Genomic DNA, 24,073 nt, shown 5'->3' with positions numbered 1-24,073 from the left:
CCACTGAAATAAATGGGATCAAGTGCTTCAAAAAATATTTTTTCAAAACACTTTGCATTCTTTATAGAGCAATTCATGGCCAAGAAGCAACATTCCGGCAAGTACAAATCACAATCTATGGACCCAAAAAAATAAACAGAGGTCTATCAATGGCATATGTCTTGACCCAAACAATATTCGAAAATGAAATATTATAGATCAACCTTATCAAACATTGCAACAAAACTCTGGAACTTCCTCGCCAGGTAAGTACACACAATAGGGGAACACCTGACTGTTAGGAAAGCACTTAAAACATGACTCTTTGATTTTGTGTCCTAGCTCAGCAAACCATGGTCCAAGGTCAACTAGAAGTGTGCAGCTCTAAAACAGAGAGGTACAGCACAAGGAAGTGGGTCTTGCCTTACGGTTTTCTGGTCACATGATCAAAGCAGATTGGTCTACCAGTGAAAGAGAGACCTAACATCATTAACAACTGCACAGTGGGTTTCAGATTACTCAATGAAACCTGTGTGGAAATGATCAACCCCATGCCATGAGGCTCACTCACTTCATCCCAACTAACTCTACAAAAACTATCCATACTCCTGCAAAAACACTACATACCAACCAACTAGGCCTCCCACACATGGCAACCATAACATCCCACACCTACATTGTCACCAAACAACAAAACTCTACACCTCCTCCAATTACGCACACAATCGCAAAATGGTCATTGCACCATTGTGCCACATGCACACAAAGCCTCCCATAAATACTCAAGCACCTGCATGGCCACTGACCCACGCCACTGAGAAGCAAACCCACATACAGTGAGCATTCTTTCCTACCAACACAACAACAAAAGCACTTGTGTGCTCCCTCTCTCCTCCCACTAACAAAACCACCCCATACTCTTATTTTCAGATCTGCCACAGAGCTTGTAAACCATGCAAATGGCAGCAGTGCATGGTATGAATATCATTAACATAACATTTAAAATTGCATCTTTTTCAGGGAATGAAATTGATCTACCTAGCCTTCCTCGCACCACTAAATAATGATGTAGTGTTTCCCAAAATGTCTTTTGAAATGACCATGCCTCCACAGTTATTGATTTATTAATCATATCTGGTTATGGAGATCTGCGCACCAGACCATAACCTCAGGCTTCACTATACTTGTGAACACATGGGGTGTATTTATTTGGCTATGTTTTACAAGAAACTATGCATTGTGCACAGAAAATGTTGTTTGCTCTCATTCAAATCAATTCTCAGTTGGCTTTGGAAACAGTGGGAAAGCAAGGTGCATTTCATACTAAAATGTGACAGAAATATATTGGGAATCAATCCTCCCAGTGGTACCCCCAGTTCCACCCTTTCCAAGGACTTAGCAGATAGATGATTCTATATATCTAAATGCACGGGGTGTTTATGGTAATTTTTGGATTATTCTTTTAAGGCACAGAACCAGTATGGACCTTTGAAGCTTCTAGGTATTTCTTGCCCAGTCAGCTAGTACCCTCTGGTCTTTGCTTTATACATCCGGGGGAATACTGCAGGTAAAGACTGCTTCAGGCTTCCTCTTGGACAAGGACCATGGCTCTATCTCTTCTCAAGATATTGTTCAAACTCAGCAATCATCCATTTGGACAGAGGTCGCCCATCAGTATCCCCAAGCTCTCCCCTAATTTCTGTGCTTTGGAATTGTAGTAGGCTCTAAACTTTATCACAATATGTTATACGACATCACAATTTCTGATTGGTGAAATCTTCCCATTGGTTTGCTTAACAGGTTGACGCTCCCAGAGAATGCACCCTATAATTTCATAGGTTAAAAATATTTTGAACACGTTACAGGGCTGTATTCTGAACAATATGCGGTCAATTCAAATTTCTCCTATAACTCTTGACAGAAATGTTTCCCATTTATAAGATATGGATGTTAGACTTAATTATGCTGAATTGAAGGATTTTCAACATGGGTTTGTAAGATTACATTTGAAAACGCTACTAAATAATATGATACTTTTAATGTTGTAAAAATATAAAAATATCATATTTGGTATCCTACTGTATGGCAGAATCTCACAATTTCCAAACATTTATTCTTTTATTCTCGGTTATATCAGCGTGTAGTTGCATTGAATATTGTGTTCTGCATGTAAAAAGTATTTTAAAGGAGCTAGATATTAATTATTGTCGAATTATGCATGTGAAAGCCTCATGTCTGCACGATAAATCAGATGAGCAGCTGACAGAGCCTGCTGACAGAGCCTCTTTGTTAAAGATTCCCATTAGCTTAGCGCAGATGGTTTTAATGGCAAGGCTAATGTCAAGAGTTGCATTTTAAGTGCAACTGGTCCCTTTGAAGCTTGTATTCTGCAACCAGGCCTATTCACCATACCGTCACCCTCTCAGATTTTATCTGCTAGGGAACCACAGATAAACTGTATTTAAGCCTACTTTCTGTATTTGTATTTTCTGAAGCCTTGAGCACGTGATTGCACTGTTATGCTGGGCGTAATGTGTTTCTGGATAAGGAAGTCTGTTTTTCCAGATGGCTTAACTGGTGACCAACCTGAAACTCACCATTACCTATTTCCGAGTACAAAATTGAACTGAACTTACCTCACCCCATGAGATTCATTGTGGAGCAAGCAAGAACATGTTTATGCAAAGCTTAAAGCTAAGGCGATGCTATTCACAATACAAATACTTATACTGCATGATTTCTAATATTTTTAAAGTCTTTGTTATCTCATGTGCATTTACAATGTGCAAGCCTTCATTTAGTTGTATAACAGCAATTTGTATCCCATGTATTTATCGAATGATAGTAGGCTAAGTAAATCGTATTGCTGTGCAAAAAAAATAATAATGCTGTTTATAGTCAACACTACACAATTAAAAGCAGATTCTTATACAATGTTAAACTTCATTTGAAACTACATGGCACCATTTTCCAGGTGAATGTAGGAACCGGTGCCAGGTCTCGGTTGGATTTCTCTTTGTGTTTCATCATTTGCAATCACAATAACTTGGCAAAGGTCATATGTGGGTTTCGCTCAATTTATAGGTTGGCTATCCAACTGAGTGACAGTCTGCTTTCATAGGTTAAGCATTTGTTTGTTGCAATTGAAGAAAGAACTGTCACTTATGTATGTAGCAAGGCACCATTCTGCATCTCACGCTTTGGTTCAGCCGGTCTCTATTTCCATTAATTTTCTACTAAAGAGCTGCCCACATAAATATATGAAACAAAATGGTCTATCACTTTGTATGAATAAGGGCGACTAGGGGTCCCCTTGAACATCAAAGTTAGCTAATTAGGGAAAAAGTTGGCTTCAATAAACTAGAAGTGTTTTGAAAAAGAGACAGTCAAATTATTCAAGAATGTAAACAATTGTGTGCCATTCCAGAACTTGACCAGGTTCCACAACTAGCACTTGGCTGTAGACATCTCAAAGGGAGTTTTGAAAAAAAATCACTAGTTAAGAGATTTCTCTGCATAAAACCTGATCTGAAATATATATGACATATTGTTAAAATGCTTCCAGGAATCCCAATTAAACAAACCTCAAATTACAAAATAGATTAGAAGAATTCACAGGGGAATCTTATAGCAAGAGACCTTACAACATATGTGTGAGAAGATTGTTTTTTCCTCTATTAGAACGAAATACAAGAAATAGCTACACAATCCTATTTCAGTGCTGCTAGATTAACAAATCTATAACATGCACTTTGTCAAGAGTGTGAAGGAAAAGTCAAAATGACCCACAGCAATGGATATATAAATGAATAAAAACACAGTGAATAGAAATGTTGGCACATATGAAAGTAATAGTGAGAATAGATGTACCATGATATACATTGAGGATAGTAATATATTATAGTGTTTTAGGTTTTTATGTAGCCCTCCAAGCCCACTCTGTTTTTATTTTTGTAATGCTAACTGATTTATCATAGTTGGAGGTAGAGGGGCTAATTGAGGACTACATTTAAACAGGGAGTATACACATTCCGAATATCAATACTAAGGGTGATAACTCCAGCGCCTTAAAGGAGCAAGGCTTGAAATCACAAAAATACATGTTCAACTACTCTACAAGAAAAGGTAATTATGATTCTTAAAATGTTGATTGTAAATACATTTGCACACACATTGAGGAGATAATTCCATAAATACCTAGATGTTAGGCAACAGTTTAATTATTCAATGGAAGAGGAAAGGTAAAGATGATCAGGTCCAGAGTCCACAAAATACTATACTTGTAGCACTACAAATGAAGCCATCTGTGCCCGCAAGAAAAGGCAACTGCTACTTATATTTAATTGCAAACAAGAGTAGGATACTCTGTTTATCACAGGTAGAAAATTCTGACATTAAAAACGGTGTTTGTTGCTGAATAGAAAGGGCTATGGAGACTTATCATGGAGAATACGGAGGTAGCGTCAGCATATGAGGGTGAATCCTCAAAAACAGGTGACAAAGAGATATAAACCATCCACACTGGTTGTAGGATGCAGTAAGAGGAGATTGGCCAGGTAATTTGGTGATTGTACGAAATGGGGTTCATAACTATTCCAAATGCTCAATAAAAATCTATAAAACACAAACAAGATACATGGCAATTATATATTAATAATTCACTGAAATTGTTTTTGATGAGTTTTCCATTTTTTATCAGGAGGACATACAATGTTGATCCCTCCTGGTGGATTGTAAGATACACTTACCCGGATGATAAAATGACATCATCGGCTCTTCCAACAAACCAAAAGTAACCATCATCATCTTTAACCCCTCTGTCTCCGGTTAGATAAAAACTTCCATGCACAGTTGAGGCAGTTTTCTCTGGGTCATTCTAAAATCAAGATTTGAATTTGGTAAATATTTATCAGCTGGCAAAGGAATTAAATCTGCAGCTAGTTGGTCAAGCATATTAAACTCAACATCAACCAATCTTGGAATCGGTGGACACAGAGAAAAATGCAAAGGAATTCTTGGGTGGAAGAAATCATTTGCCTTTAATTACAATAGCTCAAGTGCAACCGTACCATGTACAGCTGCTCTCCTGATCCAATTCCCTATTGTATATGTTACGCCTTATTTCCTGTCCTCCTCACCTATCTGTCCACGTCTGCAGTGGCCTCCCAGGATGTTTTTGTATTCTCTCCCTTATATCCTTTGCAGCTGTTAATTCACATCTCACCCACACCAAACCACTGTTTCTACTTCAATGTATTTCCGGCAAGTCCTCTGCTTCTATAAAACTGCTTTGATGATTTATAATTTTCATTCAGATGTTGTGGCTATAACTGAAAGGTGCAAAAGAATGCCTGGGAGTCCCTCCACTCTGGCACAAACACAGCCCATTGACCTGTTCTTGGGTGGATGGCTCCCGGGAGAATCTCAACCACGCTTTAGCTCACTGCGCTTTTCACAGAGGAGAAAGTTCCATATGCATATCAGTCTTTGTCCCACCCAAAGGCAGTCCAGCACCAAAATGCAAGGCAAATCTCCTCTGAACAAGAGTACCAACAGCAAACCCAGACATGTGTTTCGGCCTAATCGGGCCTCGTCAGTGAGGTGGAGCTGTGCCTCTCATCCTAGGTTACCATGGTAATCGAGATGTGGACCCCTTGCTCACTGTGCTCAGAGAACCCATACACCCAAGAACAGGTCAATGGGCTGTGTTTGTGCCGGTAGATGGACTCACAGACCTTCTTTTGCATATAGCTGAAAGGCGGTTTGTGTCTGATAACTCTGCAACCCTTCCTCCTGTTAAGTAATTTGGCAACACTGGGGATAGAAATTGAGCCTAAATTGAGAACTGAAATGTAACTTGCTATCTTTAAATCATTATTTACCACACAGTCTGCAAACATGTTACAACTACCATTAACGATAATATTACAGGGTCTGCGGTAGTGACCCTGTAGTTATGGTTAAGTTGGCTTTCGTTCAGGAAGAGCAGTGTTTGGGAGGCTTACTACTTTGGCACTGTTCGACAAAAACACACAAAACCATGCAAAAAAATATAGACCCTAAATTTTGGGTGAAAGTTTGATGTGGTTTCCTCAAGGAGGGGCAAAGTTATGGGGGGGGCAGGTCCAACAAACTTTGAAATCCGGATAGACATGCCTGGTCCTGAAAGCGTGCTTTTGCAAACTTGGTGTTAATCCGTACCGTAAATACTTTTAAAATGGCCAAAACATAAGTAAAAGAAAATGAGTGATATTTCAATTCCATCCAACTGACTTCCTGATTCGTTGTCCTTGGACGCCTATGAGCCAATCAGGGAGGCGCGTAGCTTTCATGGCAGCTGATTGTTCAATTGAGAAAAGTGAGGTGCGTCAAAATGTTTCAATTAGACACCATGTTGGATTCGCCAACTACGCCCCTTGTCTGTGAACATCGCAGTAAACACATATTCAAAAACACAAAATTACACTTGGCAAACAAATTAACCGATCTCTGGGGAGTTGAGGGGTGATGCATATGGGATGATATGGCCAAAAAAAGCAAACAATCAGGTGGTTTTTCTTCTCTGTTGTTCAGGGACATTGCTGTGATGTTTGCAAACTTGACAAATGTTCGAAATTTTGTAATACAAATATAGACCCAACATTTAATGTTTTTGCAAAGTTTTGTGCCGTTTCGCAAAGAGGGAGCAAAATTGGAGTGGGGTTCCCATCATTTCTGGACAGCTTATAACTTTGGCACTATTTGACGAATCCGGACACAAGTTTGCAAAAAGATTGTAAACCCAACTTTGAATGGATTTGCAAGGGTTGGTTGGCTTTTGTCAAGAGTGAGCAAAATTGTACGTGGACCAACATTTTCAAAATTGAGAAAGGCTTGAATGGGAAAACAATTCTGCTTGCAGGTACAGCCTGGAAGTCCTGCATGGATTTGCAGCAAACGTGTTAGTCTGAACAGACCATGGCAGAGGCGTGAGTTTGGGTTGCATAGCTCACCATAACTGGTGAAGTTCTTTGGTTTATCGATTTTGCACTGCAATCATAATGCCTCTTTAGCAAAGACATTTCTCTGAATATTAAAGGTTTTTATTAGAGTAACTTAATCAAAACGTTCCTTTACACTGTTTTTCATTACTCACTGTAATCGTATTTCTGATGCTTGTATCTGCTTAGATTCACATGCTATGCATAGGCCGACATCTAGTGGAAGCTGCAGAGTTTTACAGTTGTTGTTTTTCAAACTCGAACAGGGATGTCAACAGTGTGTGCCAGTAATACTATCCCTAGTGTGACGTTCACTGTACCCATGGTCCTTCACGTGTCAAGGTCCCTCAGATTGTTTTGTTTCTGACATGAGATAGCATGAAGTGTATCGTGAGTACAGGTGTATCCAAGCAGATAAATATCAGAAAAGCTCATAAAACATCTATGCACTTTCTCTCGGGGGAAGAAGGGTGGGTGCATGTGAATCTAAGCAGATACAAGCATCAAGAATACTATTACGGTGAGTAATTTATCCCTTCTGAGGCTTGTGGAATCTGCTTAGATCACATGCTAAGCATAGATTAGCAAGCAGTGTTAGGAGAAGGTGGTGGGTTGTGAGAAGGAGCGGCAGCAAACAGATGTTTTGTCCCACCTGTGTACCTGCTTTGGAATGGGTGTCAATGCAGTAGTGCTGAGTGAAAGTGTTTACTGAGCTCCATGTAGCTGCTTTGCAAATGCTGTCGAAGGGGACATTTGCGATAAAGGCCAAAGTAGCTCCTGTGCTCCTTGTGGAGTGAGCTCTTGGTGTGAAAGGCAGTGTTTTGTTTGATAATGAATAGCACAGTTCTATGCATCTTACTATTCATCTGGAGATAGCATTCTTGGAAATTCAGTCTCCCTCCCTGCCTGGTACTATGGAGACAAACAGCTGGTCTGTTTTCCTTAGCGGTCTGGTCTTGGTTACGTAGTAAAGAACCGCCCTCCTCACATCCAATGTGTGGAGTTTTACCTCAGCTTAGCTAGTTGGATTCTGAAAGAAGGCCGGTAGCTCAATGGATTGGTTCACGTGGAATTTGAAAATGAATTTAGGAGAGAACCTCGGATGAGTACGTAAAACCAATTTGTCTTTATGAATGATAAAGAAAGGGTCCTGCACTGACAATGCTTGCAATTCACTAACTCTTCTTATGGAATAAATAGCCACTAAGAAGGCAGTCTTGTATGTCAGGTGTTTAAGACTTGACTTATGAATAGGCTCGAATGGGGGCCCCATGAGCTTAGCAAGTACAACATTGAGATCCCAGCCTGGCGGTGGGTTAGAAAGTGGAGGGTGGACTCTATTTACCGCCGCAATGAATGCCTTAACGACTGGAATTTTCCACCACAATACCTTATTTTGAGAGGTGGTGTGTGCTGATAGAGCCGCCAGGTAGACCTTTATGGAGTGGAATACTAACCACAAGTCTAACAAGTGGAGCATAGAATTCAGAATATGGGATGGAGTACATTCTATGGGGTTTATTTGTTTAGACTGACACCAGATTACAAATCTTCTCCACTTGTTGAACTAACAGTGTCTGGTGTTTGGTTTACGAGCCTCTTTGAGGATACCTATACACCGTTGTGGCAAAGTAAGATCAGGGAACTCTATGACTTCAGGAGCCAAGCTGCCAGGTTCATTGAGTGTGGTTGAGGGTGTATCATTATTCCCCCAATAGGTTTGTCTGACATAGGAGTTTGATGGGATCGCACATCTCCAGTTTGCGCAGATGTGGATACCATGGCTGTCTTGCCCACTTGGGAGCAACTAGGATGAGCGTCATCTGTTCTCTGTTATCCTGCTACCCTGCTCATTAAGGGAGTCGGGGGAAAAGCGTTATCAAATTTCCCTGACCAGTTCATCCATAGGGCGTTCCCCTTGGAGTCTGGTTGGGGGAACCTGGACACGAAGTCTGGGCATTGCTTGTTTTCTCTTGTAGGAAACAAGTCTAGCATGGGGTATCCCCACTGAGAGAAGATGTGGTCTATGACACTTGAGTCTAGTTGCCACTTGTGTTCCTCTGGTAGGGGATCTATGCTCAGAGAGTCTGCTAGAGTGTTGAGTACCCCTGGAACGTGTTGGGAGGATAGGGACATCCCCCATCTGAGTGCCCTTCTCCATATTTTCTGTGACAGTTTGGACAGACTTGGAGAGTGTGTGTCCCCCTGCTTGTTCACACAGAACATTGCAGTGGTGCTGTCTGTTAGAATTTGAACCGACTGGTTCATCAGTTGCGCTTCGACTGCTTGAATCGCTTTCAATACTGCTAGTAGTTCCAGCAGGTTGATGTGGTTCTGTGCCGTGATGTGCGTCCACAGACCATGTGCTGTGTGGTGAAGGTACTGAGCCCCCCACCCGGAGAGTGATGCTTCAGTTGAAACGATCGCTTGCACTTCCGGATCGTCAAAGGTTTTTCCCTTTAACAAGTTTACCTTTGTCCACCAGTGTAGGTTTTGAACTAGTGTTGGTGAAACAACCACTAGATCATCTCCCTGACCACTTGCCTGAGACCACTGTTTCGCCAACCACTCCTGCATGGGATGCATGCGCAGACTTGCGTGTGGGACAAGGTATATGCACAACGCCATCATGCCTAGTAAACGCATTGCTTTGCGTACGCTTATCTGGCTACCGGCTTAATACTGAGGTATTTGCCAAAGCATGTTTTGAACTCATTCCATTGATGGAAAAGCCAAGCCTGCTCTTGTGTCTAAGACAGCTCATAGGAACTGTTGTTTTGTTTGGTACAAGACTTGACTTTTTCTCGTTTATTGAGAAGCCCAATTGGAAGAGAAGTTTTATGGTTCTTTGCATGTTTTGTTTGCAAAGATGGGGTGATTCCCCTGTGATCAGCCAGTCATCCAGGTTAGGGGTACACTGGGATTGCCTCCCTGCACAGGTGCACTGCCACTACAGACAGTACCTTGGTGAATGCCCTTGGAGCAGGTGCTATTCCGAAGGGTAGCACCTTGAATTGGTAGTGCTGGTTTGCTATCTTGAAATGCAAGACTTTTCTGTGCGCTGGGAACATTGAAATATGAAAATAAGCATCTTTCATATACAGTGTTGCCATGTAATCCCCTCGCTTTAGCAGGGGGATTACTTCTTGTAGCGTTGTCATGCAGAATTTGTGTGGCTTTACATAAGTGTTTGCAGGCATAAGTCGGGAGGCATAGATAGATCTTTTTTTGGCACAAGGAAGTAGGTTGAATAAATACCCTTGTTTATCTCGTTGGACAGCACAATCTCTATGGCATCCTTGAGAAGCAGCGCATTGACTTCTACGAGAAGGATGAGCTGTTCCTCCTTTGTTGACTTTCTCTGGCGCGGAGATGGTTTGATGGTCTTTGGACGAACTCCACACAATAACCTCCCGCTACTATCGATAGCACCCACTTGTCCGTGGTTATTCCCTCTCATGCATGGGTGAAGTGTGAAATACATCCCCCCTACTGGGGAGGCATGGGAGGGGACCTGTAGCGGGGTGTCATTTTTTGGGGGGTGTTCCTCTACCTTTAGATGTGGAGGATCTCCCCATAATGCGGGATCGGCGCTGGCCTCTTTGGTAACCCATTGACGCTTGACCTTGGTTGTTATTCCAGGAAGAACTTTGACCTTGTCCGTAACCGGAGCCTCTCTGGGAATTTTGGCCACGAAAACAGCAAACATTGTTTCTGCCTCTCTGGCCAGGTGGTTTGTTAGTCAGTTGCCCCAGAGACTTGAGGGTGTCATATTCCGCTTTGGCGGACTTTAGGGCGTCCTCTACTGCTTTGCTGAATAAGACTGTCAGATCCACTGGCATGTTAAGTAATGTAGCCTGAGTCTCAAGTTTAAAGCCAGACTGGCATAGCCAAGCGTGGCGCTTGATTATGGTTCCTTCAGCGATAATTCGGCCCACATTATCTGCGGCGTCAAGGTTATTTTTGAGAATGCAGCTTGAAGTAGCTTTTTACCGTCATCTGCCAAGAGGGCTAGTTGAGACTTTAAAGGTTCAGGAGCAGACGCTATTAAGTTAGTTATTTCATCCAATTTATGGCAATTATAACTTACCAACAGTGTAGAATTGTTGGCGATTCTAGTTTGAAAAGCTGCCGAAGTCGCTACCTTCCTTCCCATGGTATAGAACATTTTGCTCTCCTTGTCTGCGGGAGCCTCATACGAGACTAGTGGTGTCCCTGCCCTTTTACGGGTAGTTGAAACCACAAGCTATTCCAGCTTAAACTGGCCCCTGATATAGAGAGGCCCGATGGCGCTGGGCGGAAAGGTTTCTCTACCCGTGCGTTTACTGCCTGTGTCTGGTTAGGTGTCTCCAAGGAAGGTTGAATCCTTCTTTGGACAGACTGTAAAATTGTATTGAATTGAGTGGCAGCCTTTTTGTCTCCCAAAATGTCCTCCACAAAGTCTTTGTCTAACTGGGTTTCTTGTGTCTGGATACCAAAGTGTTCAGCCGCCTTGATTAACATGTCATTATGGAGAGGCTGATTATCCACTGACGAATCGGCCACTGGTGAGTCCTGCTGAATAGGGGAGGCCAGGGTATACAACTCTGCCTGATCATCATCATCATAATAATGATCAGATTGCTGATAGTCCTCATTATCACCTTCGGTGTCTGTACGGACGTTATACAGCTCAGCAAGTACTGGTTGGACTGGTAGTGACTCAGGAAAAGCTCTTTTAACTGGGGGCGGTGAGTCGGAAGCCAGAGGCTGGGAGCTTGAAGCCTCAGTAGTAGGAGGTGTAACCTGAAGGTTATGATAAACCTGAGGGTTTTTTTTCAAAGAAATTGGCAAAAAAGGTAATTCTTCTCATGACCCTGTCTATGTCATCCGCAGTCCATAGGGCTGAACTGGGAATGAGACCAGGTTACTGAGGGGGCAGACAGTGTTTGCTTAGTAGGGGTAGATTTGTCCTTATGAGATTTAGCTTTATGATTAGAACTCTTGGAGGAGTGTTTCTTAGATTGAGTAGCCTTTAGCAGGCTCTCAAGTACATGTTTTTTGACTAGATGTGATAAACCAGTCTTTTTCGACCCTAGTGCTGATTTTGACGTATGTTGTCGACTTTCGGTAATGGGACGGACCGCCGCCTTCAGTCGAGGATGTTTTAGAGACACTGTTTTTCGATTTCCTGGGCCTATCATGGGGCGATCAGGACCTCAAGTGCCCAGAGGACAGGGATTCTGTAGACCTCCCCCTTGATGCCGTACTTGGGTGTTTTGACAACAATGTCCCCCTGGGATGTGTGTTTAGTGGCTTGGGTGGTGGAAGTACTTTTGCTGCCAGGTTTTCGTCCCTGTAACAGAGCCGCTCTCCTGTCTTGGGAACCTGACCGTTCCCACGTCGCCCTTGCCGTCCGAAAAGATGGCGACGCTGCCATCACTGGAAGCTCCCTCCACGTCAATGGCAGCCTCGGCCTGCATTGCGTGATGGGTCCAGTGCTTGTTTCTTCGGTCTTTAAGAGTCTTAGTTTTGAAGAGCTTGCTGGCTTGACAATGCCCCTCATCATGGTCCAGACACAAGTTGCACACACAGTGTTTGTCTATCTACGGGAATTTTTTATTCAGGTTTGGGAAAGGCATCAGGCGAGAAAGGGAATGGGTGGGAAAATGCATTCTCCAATGACCGCCCCCCACTCTCCCTACTGTAGGGGCCTAGGTCCAGTGTGGCCTTCCAAGGCCAAAAGGGCCAGTCGAATCTTGAATTCATCCGACGGCTGTCTTTTCCACCGCGTTGATGAATTTGTCGAAGTCGGAAGGAAAAGGACAAAAAGAGTAAACTATTTTTCATTTGTCATAAGCAAATGGCGTTAGCCGAAATGGAACTCTGCGATAAGCTTCTGCTCACGATGGCGGAAAAAAACAATCCGAGGTACCTCGACGTGTGAAGGACCATAGGTACAGTGGACGTCACACTAGGGATAGTATTACTGCCACGCCCTGTCGACGTCCCTTTTCGACTTTCGAAAACAACAATAGCGGAAGGAGTGCAATCAACTGGGTTGATTTGTTTACTCTGGCACCAGATTCCGAACCTCTTCCACTTGTCAAAGTAACAGTGCCTTGTGTTAGGTTTCCTAGATTCCTTTAGGATGTCCATACACCTCTGTGGCAAATTGAGGTGTCCAAACTCTATGACCTCAGGAGCCATGCTGCCAGGTTCATTGAGTTGGGTTGCTGGTGCACTGTTTGACCTTGGTGCTGGGACAGTAGGTTGTACCAGGCTGGAAGTTTGATGGGCTTGCACACCGCCATCCTGCGTAGGTGTGGGAACCACGGTTGTCTTGCCCACATGGGAGCAACTAGGACGAGCGTCATCGATTCCCTGTTCATTTTGTTCACCACTTTCCTGATGAGAGGAGTTGGTGGAAAAGCGTACGCAAACATCCCTGACCAGTTCATCCACAGGGCGTTCCCCTGGGAGTCTGGTTGGGGGAACCTGGTTGCAAATCCTGGGCATTGTCTGTTTTCGCTTGTGGCGAATAAGTCTATAGTGGGGAAACCCCACTGAAAGAAGAGATCTTCTACGACCTCTCTGTGAAGAACCCATTTGTGTTCTTCTGGGAGGGAGTCTCTGCTCAGAGCATCCGCTAGGACATTGAGCTCCCCTGGAACGTGTTGTGATGACAGGAAGATGTTCCGTCTGAGTGTCCATATCCAGATTTTCTGGGCAAGCTTGGACAGATTTGGCGAGCGAGTCCCTCCTTGCTTGTTCAGGTAGAACATGGCTGTAGTGCTGTCCGTCCGGATTTGCACTGACAGGTTTAGTAGATGGGGCTCGAACGCCTGAAGCGCTCTGAATACTGCCAGAAGCTCTAGCAGGTTGATGTGGTTCTTGGCCACTGAGTGAGACCAGAGACCCTGAGCTGTGTGGTGGAGATGGTGCGCTCCCCACCCCGTCAGACATGCATCTGTAGTGACTACTGCCTGTACTTCGGGATCGTAAAAGGGTTTCCCCTGTGCGAGATTCTCTCTTGTCCACCAGTGAAGGCTTTGTACCAGTGTTGGCGAAACGACCACTAGATCGTCCCACTAACCACTTGCCTGAGACCACTGTTTCGCCAACCATTCCTGTATGGGACGCATGCACAGGCGCGGGTAGGGGACCAGGTAAATACATGACGCCATCATGCCCAGTAAACGCATTGCTTTGCGTACCGTTATTTGTTGACCGGACTGATAATGCGGAATTTGCAGTAGTATATTCTGAATTCTTTCTTCCGAAGGAAAGGTCAACCCCTCTTGAGTATCTAGGATTGCTCCTAGGAATTGTTTTGAGGTGCTTGGCACCAGGCTTGACTTCTTCTCGTTGATTGAGAAGCCTAACTCGTGTAGGAGGTTGATAGTCCTTTGAATGTTTGTCCTGCAAATTCCTGGGGTTTCCCCCGTTATGAGCCAGTCGTCCAGATAAGGGTACACTGGGATTGCCTCCCTGCGTAGGTGTGCGGCCGCCACCGCCAGTACCTTGGTGAATACCCTTGGTGCTGAAGCTATCCCGAAGGGTAGTACCTTGAATTGGTAGTGGCGACTGTCCACCTTGAAGCACAAGTACTTTCTGTGCGCTGGGAACATGGAAATATGAAAATAAGCATCTTTCATATCTAAGGTTGCCATGTAATCCCCCTTTTTTAGGAGGAGGAGGACCTCTTGTAGCGTGGTCATACGAAATTTTTGGGGCTTGACATACTTGTTGGCAGGCCGTAAGTCCAATACTGGGCGCATTGTCAAGTCTTTCTTTGGCACAAGGAAGTAAGTTGAATAAATACCCTTGTTTACCTGGTGTCCCGGGACGAGTTCTATCGCGTCCTTTTGTAGAAGAATGGCGATCTCCTCGAGGAGAATCTTCTGATGTTCTAAGGAGTGTACTCTTTGTCGTGGAGGATGGTTCCGGGGACGCTGCAGTAGCTCTATACAATATCCTGTGGATACTGTTGACAGCACCCATCTGTCTGATGTGATCCCTTCCCAAGCCTGGGTGAAGTTTGAAATGCGTCCCCCTACTGGGGTTGTGTGAGAAGGGACCCTGAACTGAGCGTCACTGCTTTGCTGGAGGCGTGCCGCCTCCTTTGCTGGGGCTGCCTCTGCCTTTACCACGACCTCTCCTATTACCTCTGCCGTAACCCTGGGTAGACTGTTGGTTGTTGTTCCACTGTGTACCCTGCCCCTGGGAATAGTTAGATCCTCTCTGGGAATTTTGGCCGCGTGGGCGACGAAAATTACTATTCCCTCTCTGGTTAGGGGGTTTATTGGTTAACTGGCCAAGGGACTTGAGTGTCTCGTATTCGTCCTTGGCATTTTTCAGTGCGTCTTCGACCGCCTTACCAAACAACAGATCGGCTTCCACCGGTTTGTCTAACAATGATGCTTGTGTTTCTGCCTTAAAACCAGACTGCCGTAACCACGCATGTCTCTTGATAACAGTACCTTCTGCTATCAATCTGCCTGCGTTGTCTGCGGCGTCGAAGGTTGCTTTCAAAATGCAACCAGACACGGCTCTACCCTCTGCGGAAATCCGAGCTAATTGGCCCTTTAACGGTTCAGGAGCAGAAGCTATGAGAGCCGCGACTTCTTCCCACTGATGGCAGTTGTAGCTGGCCAACAGGGTGGTGGAGTTAGCAATCCTTGCTTGATAGGCGGACGTTGAGGCTACCTTCCTGCCGAAACCATATAGTTTTTTGCTCTCCTTGTCGGGAGGAGCTTCTGACGAAGACAAGGGTGTCCCAGCCCTCTTACAAGTGTTGGTGACAACTAGGGAGTCTGGCTTCAGATGTCCTCTTATATAGAGAGGGTCAGACTGTGCTACCCTGAAAAGTTTTTCAACCCTGGGATTGACTGCTCTGGTGAGGTTTGGGTTCACCAGGGACGGATCTATTCTCCACTGAATGGATTTAAGGATAGGGATGGTCTGGGCAACAGGCCTCCTTTCTCCCACTAACTCTTCCGCGAAGTCCCTTTCCTCGTGTACACCGTGGGTGTCAATGTGGAAATGTTCTGCTGCGCGAGCGAGAACCTCATTTAGGAGGGGTTGGTTATCGACCGGGGAGTCGGTAACCGGGGCTTCGTTCTCTACCGGGGAATCTACTCTGTATGTTTCCGGGTCATCCTCTTCTTCTTCCTGGTCCTCATCGTCCCCATAGTAGCCCGTCCCGGTTTGCTCTTGAATCATACCAAATTCTTGGTCTTCGCCAAAGGAAGCCTCTCCTTGATATTGTGAGTATGGAGTTGCGTAGGGTTGCACCTCGAAGGGTTCAGACCTCATCGGGGTCTCAAACCGGGCCTTCTTACTCGGGGGGATAGGATCAGTAGAGCCTGAGGGTGTGGCCCCTTGTGGATCATACGAGAGGAAATGTTCTGGATTTTTGTCATAAAAATCAGCTAAAGAAGACATTCTTGACATGACCCTATCTATGTCTTCACTGGACCATTTTTTGGAAGTGGGAATGACTCTCTCAGCAAGTCTATGGGATCTATCTTGAGTAGCTTTGCTGGTTGTGGACCTATCAGCAGACCTGGGTTTGTCTGTCTGTTTAGGGGGGGTGGAGTGTTTCCCAGGTGTGGACGAATGTACAGGTAGTTTCTTCTGCTGTTTTTCCCCCTCCCCGTGCGTAGAAAAATGTTTTCCCTGTCCCTTAGTGGCTCCGGAGTTTTTCGACGCCTGGCGTGGAGGATCGGGAGAGGCGTCCCTGCCCTTCGAGCGTGGGGTCTCGCTGGCTTTAATTGCGGGCTCCGACTCCTGGAGCGCGGCTTGGGGTTGGAAGTCGTCTTCGTCTTCCGACGATCGAACTTCTGTTAGCCTAGGGAGCGAGGCACTCTTGGCAAGAGTGGATGATTGCCTGGAGTCATGCGGCGATCTTGATCAAGAGTGCCCAGAGGACACCGAATCGGACCGTTCTGTCTGTGCCTCTTTCCGAGAACTCGACATTGTCGAGTCTCGGTTGGACTTAGTGTGTGTAGTATGTGAAGCGCTTGTGTCGCCGGGGGTTTTCCCCATAGCCGCCCTGCCGGACGACCTTCCGAGGTCGGGGACCTGCGCTCGGCTGTCTTTCAACACCGTAATGCCCTCGCCGTCCGAAAGTACGGCGTCGCTGCCATCGCTGAAGGCGCCCTCCGCTGCCATGGCCGCCTGCCTTGCGTGGTGGGCCCAACGCTTCGTCGAACGGTCCTTAAGTGTCTTAGGTTTAAACCTACTACACGCTCTGCAGTTCACTTCGGGGTGGTCCCTCGGCAAGTAGAGATTGTACGTGGCGTGCCTGTCGACCCAAGGGTATTTGCGATTGCACTTGGGGCAGAATTGAAAAGGGGTACCCTCCATACGCACCTTGAGGCAGCGGGCTGTTAAGTGTAGGAAATGTATAAGGTGTACCTATATACAAAGAGTGTAGAGTATGTACCACCCCCCACTCTCCCTACTTGCAGGGCCGAGGCCAGCGGCCTACCAGGCCCGGGCCGAGGCCAGCGGCCTTCCGAGGCCCAAATCCGTCGTGCAGCAGCCGACGGTCGATTTCTTCTCCAGCCGGCGTCGAGTGTCGAAGTTCGACGTTGGGGTGGGGAAGGATGTCAATAGATTATTATTTTATATTTTAGCAAAAGTATGGCTAAGGCCAGGGACTCCGCAAAATGCTTCCGACCAGTATGGTGGAAAAAAACAATCTGAGGATCCTAGACGCGTGAGGGATCTTGGGTACAGTGGACGTCACACTAGGGATAGTATTACTGGCACGCCCTGAGTCGACGCCCATTTTCGAGTAGTTCCGAAAAACAACTGTAATACTCCGCAGCTTCCACTAGATGTCGGCCTATGCACAGCATGTGATCTAAGCAGATTCCACAAGCCTCAGAAATATATATATATATATATATATATATATATATATATATATATATAGAGAGAGAGAGAGAGAGAGAGAGAGAGAGAGATTTCACTGTATAAACCGACAATTTCATAGATTTTCAAGAAAATGTAAATAAAACAGTCTTACTGTGTATTGGGAGAAGAGGCAAAAGGGTCTTGTAGGCTTTACTCGGATACTGATATCGCCTTCCTTTCCAGGAGGCTGAATATTGCCATTTTCGTCTGTGATCTGTAGCAAAGAACAATAAAATGAAATTGAGCATTCTTTTCTTAAATACTGGGGCACAAAATGCAGGTAGCTGCACTGAAAATGGAAAATGGAGGTAGGTTGTCTTCCCATGTTCCCCTTTCGTCTCAAACCACCACTGGGCAGTTTGGCATTTTGTAGCAGGCGTGTCTACAGATTTTGCCCTTTCAGGACCTGACATTTGTAGCACAGACCTCTCGCACAAAAGTCTTGCATACTACCGCTGCAGTGTAGCTAAGAGCACTCAGATAAAAAACTCAAAATGGAAGTTCTCTTTAGAGCCCTATTATCTAACTAACCGTCTAGGTAGGCAGATAACCAGCACAACACTTGTGGTATTAGTGATGTGTTGTGTAGGCATCTGCGTTTTTTTGTGTTTTTATTCATTCGGCTACATTCATTGAACCTTTGGTTAAAACGCTGGTGGCGGCATTTACTTTCTTTGTTTATTTTTGTTATGCTGAAGTTTCAACATCTTACCCTTTTACTGCTCCCTTCCTTTTCTGAATCTTCTTTTTCTAGTTCAATAGTCCTGTCTATTCATCCCAATTCTTCTGATCGCTAAATCTGGAAAATAGTAAAGATTTACTACAGGAAGAGCTTGACTTGGGGTACTGCATGATGTTACTTGCAGCATAGATGCAGATGAGCTTATAATAAAGCACTCAACTTTGAAGCACCATGCTTTACTCCTCATATATATTTTCCAGTCTAACAATCTTTTCTTGGGCAGGTCCTGCAGTGACTGCAGAAGCAGTCTAGTGCGTCCAGCAGGACCTCAGTCCAAGCCCACTCCTTAGCCCTGGTATATAAAGTCGCTGCTGCCGCCAAGTTCTTCAGTTCCGTGATTCCAGGGAGCAGGACATTTCTGGTGAGGGGGGGCCTACACCTTTTTTTCGCCAGGTCCCAAGGAAGAGGCCATGCAAGCCGAGGGATTTCTCAGTATTTATATTCTGTTAAATCGTCAAGACGTACGCTCTGGGAATCGGGTAAAGGCACACGGATATGCAATGTTTGCAAAGTTTTAGGATGCATTTTGAGTCCTGCTACCCCAGAGTGCTTTTGGGATGTTTGCCACTTTATTCGGCGGCTAACAAATAAGCCTCATCTTTTGTACCCTTGCTGACACCCACATATGCTCCCACCTAGCACACCTATTTGGAAGTCCGTTTTGTAGCAAAACAATTTGTTTTTTAAAGCACATTTTACTCTATATATCTCCTAGAACGCACCACTTTCCATGTGGCAAAGGCTAAAGCTATTTTTGTTGCACAGAAACCACAAATACACTACATGCAGAGATCGGATAGGTTGGTGAGGGCCAAGTGACTGTTACAAAGGGTCCTTTAAAGCCCCTTTAGGTAACAGTGGTACAGTATGCATCCTGCTTCTGGTGAGTTCTGTGTCTTGCCCGTCAGTCAATCCTTGTTTTAAATCGTTGAGGCGGGTGCTGCTTTTATTGGGGCGTTTTCTGATCTGAGGGATCTGTCCCCCTGTTGTGAGGCCTGACTAGAAAGCGCAACAGCACCTGTGCCTTCAACTGTTTTCTGCGGTATTTGCTGCATGAAAACACACCAGGAGGCATGGGCTAGTACTGTTTTGGCCTGTCCTAATCTAGGGAAACTCTCCTCGTTTCCTGTGGCCTGTCTAGAAAGAGCAACTCCACCCCCATGTTTCAATTGGTGCAACTGCATGTGTTGCATGAAAAAACTACTCTGGTGAAGCAAGTGCTTTTTTGTTTGGTGGATATTTTGTCCTACTTATATCCAACTAAAATGCATTGAAAATTAAAGTAAGTGATGAGGATACGTACGGAATCACAGCGAAAAAACACAGAAAATTAATTTTAAAACCGCTTTGAAAAAATGGGAAACGGCGGCATGGAAAAGGTGGTATAAATGTGGGGGGTGCTGCTTAATGACTTGCAATCTTTGGGTTCTTGTATGGGGATTAGAATGGAACACACTTTACCTCCTCTGTTTTAGCATAAGGAAGCAAAGAGGGAATGACTGATGCAGAACAAAAGCCTCAACAGCAAGGGGGGCTTGGGTGCCACCTCTCCCAGTCCTGAAAAGTATTTTGGCACAAAAAAATATTGTTTGCCATTTGTATTATGGAACAAGTGTCTTTCCCTCATTCCATAATGCAAATGGAGTCTTTGCATTTGCAATTTAAAAACAAAAATAGATTATTGCCAAAATAAATGCAGTGGTGTACCTACTGCCCTGCACAGTGTTGTGCCTGGGCAATGGCCAGTGTTTATCAGTATCCAGGCCACGACACATATACAGGCATTAGGAAAACCAGCCTGCTGCCACGGCCTTCTCCTCAACAAGGGCTGGAAAATCTGTCCCATTAAGGGCAAAGGACTCTTAACCCCTCCCTCTCCCTGCTGTCTTAGTCCATAAGTAGGGTAAGAATGCTGATCCCACCTGGGCCTCTTACTAGAGCCAGGAAAGGGAGGGGTGGAAGGAGGCTCCTAACCACTGTTGCATGCTGCCGGTAACTGAAGGGAGTTGGTATTGAAGGGAAGATGATGTCAATGCCACAGCACAAACCAAGGTAAGTAAGTACTTAAAGGATAGTTCCGGGACTTTTTTTTTATTGTTCCTATGGTTCGGCCATGTGTTTTTAAGCATAAATCGGTAGATCGTAGAAAACTTTCCTATGGACCTTACCCGACTTTTCGTCCATTAACGCACTCGAAAACATCCGCCATTTTATGATAATCCTCTCACTTGCCGCATCGCCCTGGCTCACCTGCTTTTGCGGCACTAAATCAAATCCCCCGCCCCTGAAACAGACTTGATCAAAACATTCATATTCCCCGCCTCTATCCGTGACGTGGCTGAGCTGCGTAGGCAAACCCGCCCAGGCGTCTTCTACGCGACTCCACACAGAACCAGGAAATCAACACAGATGAGCTCAAACAACACAGCGCGCCACAATTGGGAATATGAAACTGTACTTTTAAATTAAACCGCAAGATTGTAAATTTGGTAAAGTACATTTATTTGACATCAAATGTTTTGAGAATATTCAGCGATTAGCATTTTTATTTGCTCACGTTCCAAAAAGTTCGTTTCGAGGCACACGATGTTCCTTTGCTGTACACAGGGTCTTAGATCATCTCACAATACAGCGCCACAATTCGGAATATGAAACAGTGGTTTAAAAGCAAACGGCCAGATTGTAAATTTGGCAAAGTACATTTATTTGACATCAAATGTTTTGAGAATATTCAGCGATTTGCATTTTTATTTGCTCACGTTCCGAAAAGTTTGTTTCGAGGCACACGATGTTCCTTTGCTGTACACAGGGTCTTAGATCCATGAATTTTTATTTGCTCTCGATCCAAAATATTTCGTCTTGAGGCAAGCGTTGTTCGTGTGCAGTAGACAGGGTGTTGGTTTACGATAAAATAAGCTCTTCGGTCGCACTGATAATCGCATGGCTATTCCAACAACGAGGCACTAGGGCACCACAACGGTCTGTATGTTGCATCTAGCCGTTAGTACCGCGTAAGGGCATACTTGTACTTGGCGATCGTCCCACAAAATGGTCAGGGTGCTAACGTTGTTCACGCGGAGAAGCAACTGGCGATTATAGAAGCCATCCGCCGGTGTCTGGTACTCGTGACACAGACAATAATGGACGATGTATCTATTTGAAAAACATAAAAAAAGGAAATTAGTCTCACCATCAGATCTTTATTAAAATTATTCATTTTATATATTAGGTCTGGAAATTATTTCATAGCTAGGACAGTGCAACTGGGTTTTATACGTCAAGGGGGGGCTGTAGGATACTGAGACAGTCCCCCAGTGCAGGGGTTGACAGGGAGTGCAGGTGGAGAGTGGAAGGGCCCAGGACCGAGGTCGCAGACAGTGGACAAGTTGTAGCAGGGGAGAGGGAGAGAGAAAGCAGAAGCAAAGAGGAAGGTTTGGAGGTGCTTCCGTAAAAGGAGACGGTTCTCCCCAAGATAGTGCGCTGTACAAAACAATATGCCACATAGAATGAACAAGTACAACTTAACCCGTCTTTAAAGCTACTGTATAGTAATTAAATTGCGGTATAAACTCATCTAAAGAGTTACTTACATTATATTTGCATTTTCCATTGTGTCTGTGCGTAGGGCAGCCCCGAAATACCACTCCTTCTATGCCGACGTTTTATTTCTTCTAATGAACGAACATGAAATGGCTTTCGTTTCTGAAATTATATTCATTATCGTTTCTTACGTGGTCCCGGCCTGTCAAGGTCAAATAACAATAGAACCTTATACTGAGTCGTGGGCCATTCTGGCACCCGAGAAAAAATCAAAGCAGCTGACCTTCACTTTGAACGAACACACATTCCTAGTTAGCTACATTCAGTGTAAGGCCGTCTTACAGGACTTGAAATTTACACTCCATCTTTGCATTTTGTCTGCGTGCTTTGCTGCCCCACAGAACCATAAATACATAGACATTCTATATTTTTGGAAAAATCATTTATATTACTGTTTGGTTTAATTTAATGCGCAAATGAACAAGGTTGGATAGATAAACATATTCAATGGGCCTGCGACATGAGGAGACTCGAGAGAACAGACAATCAAATTACAATCATTTAAACCGTGATGTGTATTTCTCAATGAGCTCTTCTTTAGGTGGACATGGAACAGAGGCAATGTTGGGTGGCAATGCAGTTGTCACCTGCACAGGTTCGTTCACAACTCCATTTATGTGCCTATCTAGGACGTCAACAATAAGTCTCTCAATAAACTCATATTGCATATCCTCAAACACTGGTTTGATCACCCATTGTTTACTTCTTTTAGTGAAGGCCTTATTGTAGCGAAGCGTCCCTAAAGTTCCGGTCGTCCTACTTTGTTGACGGCCGACATTATGGTTATGTGCCAAGACCGCTAAAAGAGTCCGATTTATCATGCCCTCCATGCCAAAATGCAATCGTTTTGGCCTGTACTTTAGGCACATATTGTGGAACACCTCCAAATCTCCTGTGTGGCAGAATTCCGTGAGTCCCCTCAAAGCTTTTGTTATAGTTTTATCAAATACAATCTTTTCAATGGCTTTGTGAGTGGGTGATGAAGGAATCAACCACTTCTTCTTCCGTGCCTCCTCTGTGGACAAATGGCCATGTTCACAATTGTGGAAATGTTGGTTCGTGTTCCAGCTGTGCACGTTTGAACAGTGTAGCATTACTGACCGCCTTTTTTCCAGTAGAATTTCCAACGACCCTCCACATGTTTTTGAGCTCCACCAAAGATGGTTGCTGATTGACTTGGACCACTGTGAAATACCTTGCATATCTTTTTTTTTACCTGCAGCCGACAATTTTTTATTGATTGTTTTTGCAAGATGCCAAACGTCAAATTGGTGATTTATATTTTTGTACTCTTCTCTCATTGTCTTGGCAATTGAAACGTGTCTGTCCGTGGCTATCAGGTCGATCACCATTCCCCGCGATTGTAGTTCTTGCAATGATGCTACAAAGCCAACTTTCTCCATGGCCACTGAGGATGTACTTTGTGACACCTGCACGACCACCGAACTCACAATTTTCTTACTTTCCATGTCCTGAAAGTGGTAGGTGCAGTACTTGGCTGAAAATCCTGGGCTGTCGCACTGTCCATCACCGGCTAGCCTGAACCGTTTGCCCGCGAATGTACTATCAATAGACATTTTTTCCATTCTCCAAGCTTCGCTAATGGCTGGAAATAATCAGTTTGGTATTTGTAGAACTGAGTTTTCGCAATGAAACGGATTCCCACAAACTGAAAGAAAGACTCTAATTTTTTAAAACTTGAACCACTAAAAAGTGCAGCCGCTGCACCAAGTAGATTGCCTGCTGGCAGTTGTCCCAGCATGGGTTGTGCAGACCATGAGAAAGGATGATATTTTGTACAGGTGGCATGTATTTTAAGGTTAGTGCCTCGAATTGCACGAGTCACATTAATCAATGGCTCCCCACA

The 24,073-nt window shown here is 44.5% G+C and overlaps 1 protein-coding gene across 5 annotated transcripts in view; it reads right to left on the bottom strand.

Moving 5' to 3' along the window:
• LOC138569309 (acyl-coenzyme A synthetase ACSM3, mitochondrial-like) overlaps positions 1 to 24,073 on the bottom strand; it is a 770,966-nt gene that overhangs the window by 125,260 nt on the left and 621,633 nt on the right. For all 5 annotated transcript variants that reach the window (XM_069647172.1, XM_069647174.1, XM_069647173.1 and 2 more), the window contains 2 exons: positions 17,977 to 18,078; positions 4,728 to 4,855 (listed from right to left, as the gene is read on the bottom strand). In XM_069647172.1, the coding sequence (XP_069503273.1) occupies positions 4,728 to 4,855; positions 17,977 to 18,078 (230 nt within the window). The remainder of the gene's footprint in view (positions 1 to 4,727; positions 4,856 to 17,976; positions 18,079 to 24,073) is intronic.

This window comes from Ambystoma mexicanum, chromosome 2q (genome assembly GCF_040938575.1).
Source record: "Ambystoma mexicanum isolate Mex_15411 chromosome 2q, UKY_AmexF1_1, whole genome shotgun sequence".
NCBI classification, from domain to species: Eukaryota; Metazoa; Chordata; class Amphibia; order Caudata; family Ambystomatidae; genus Ambystoma; species Ambystoma mexicanum.
The sequence above is the reverse complement of the archived record's forward strand: the minus strand, read 5'-3'. Positions and strand labels throughout refer to the sequence as shown.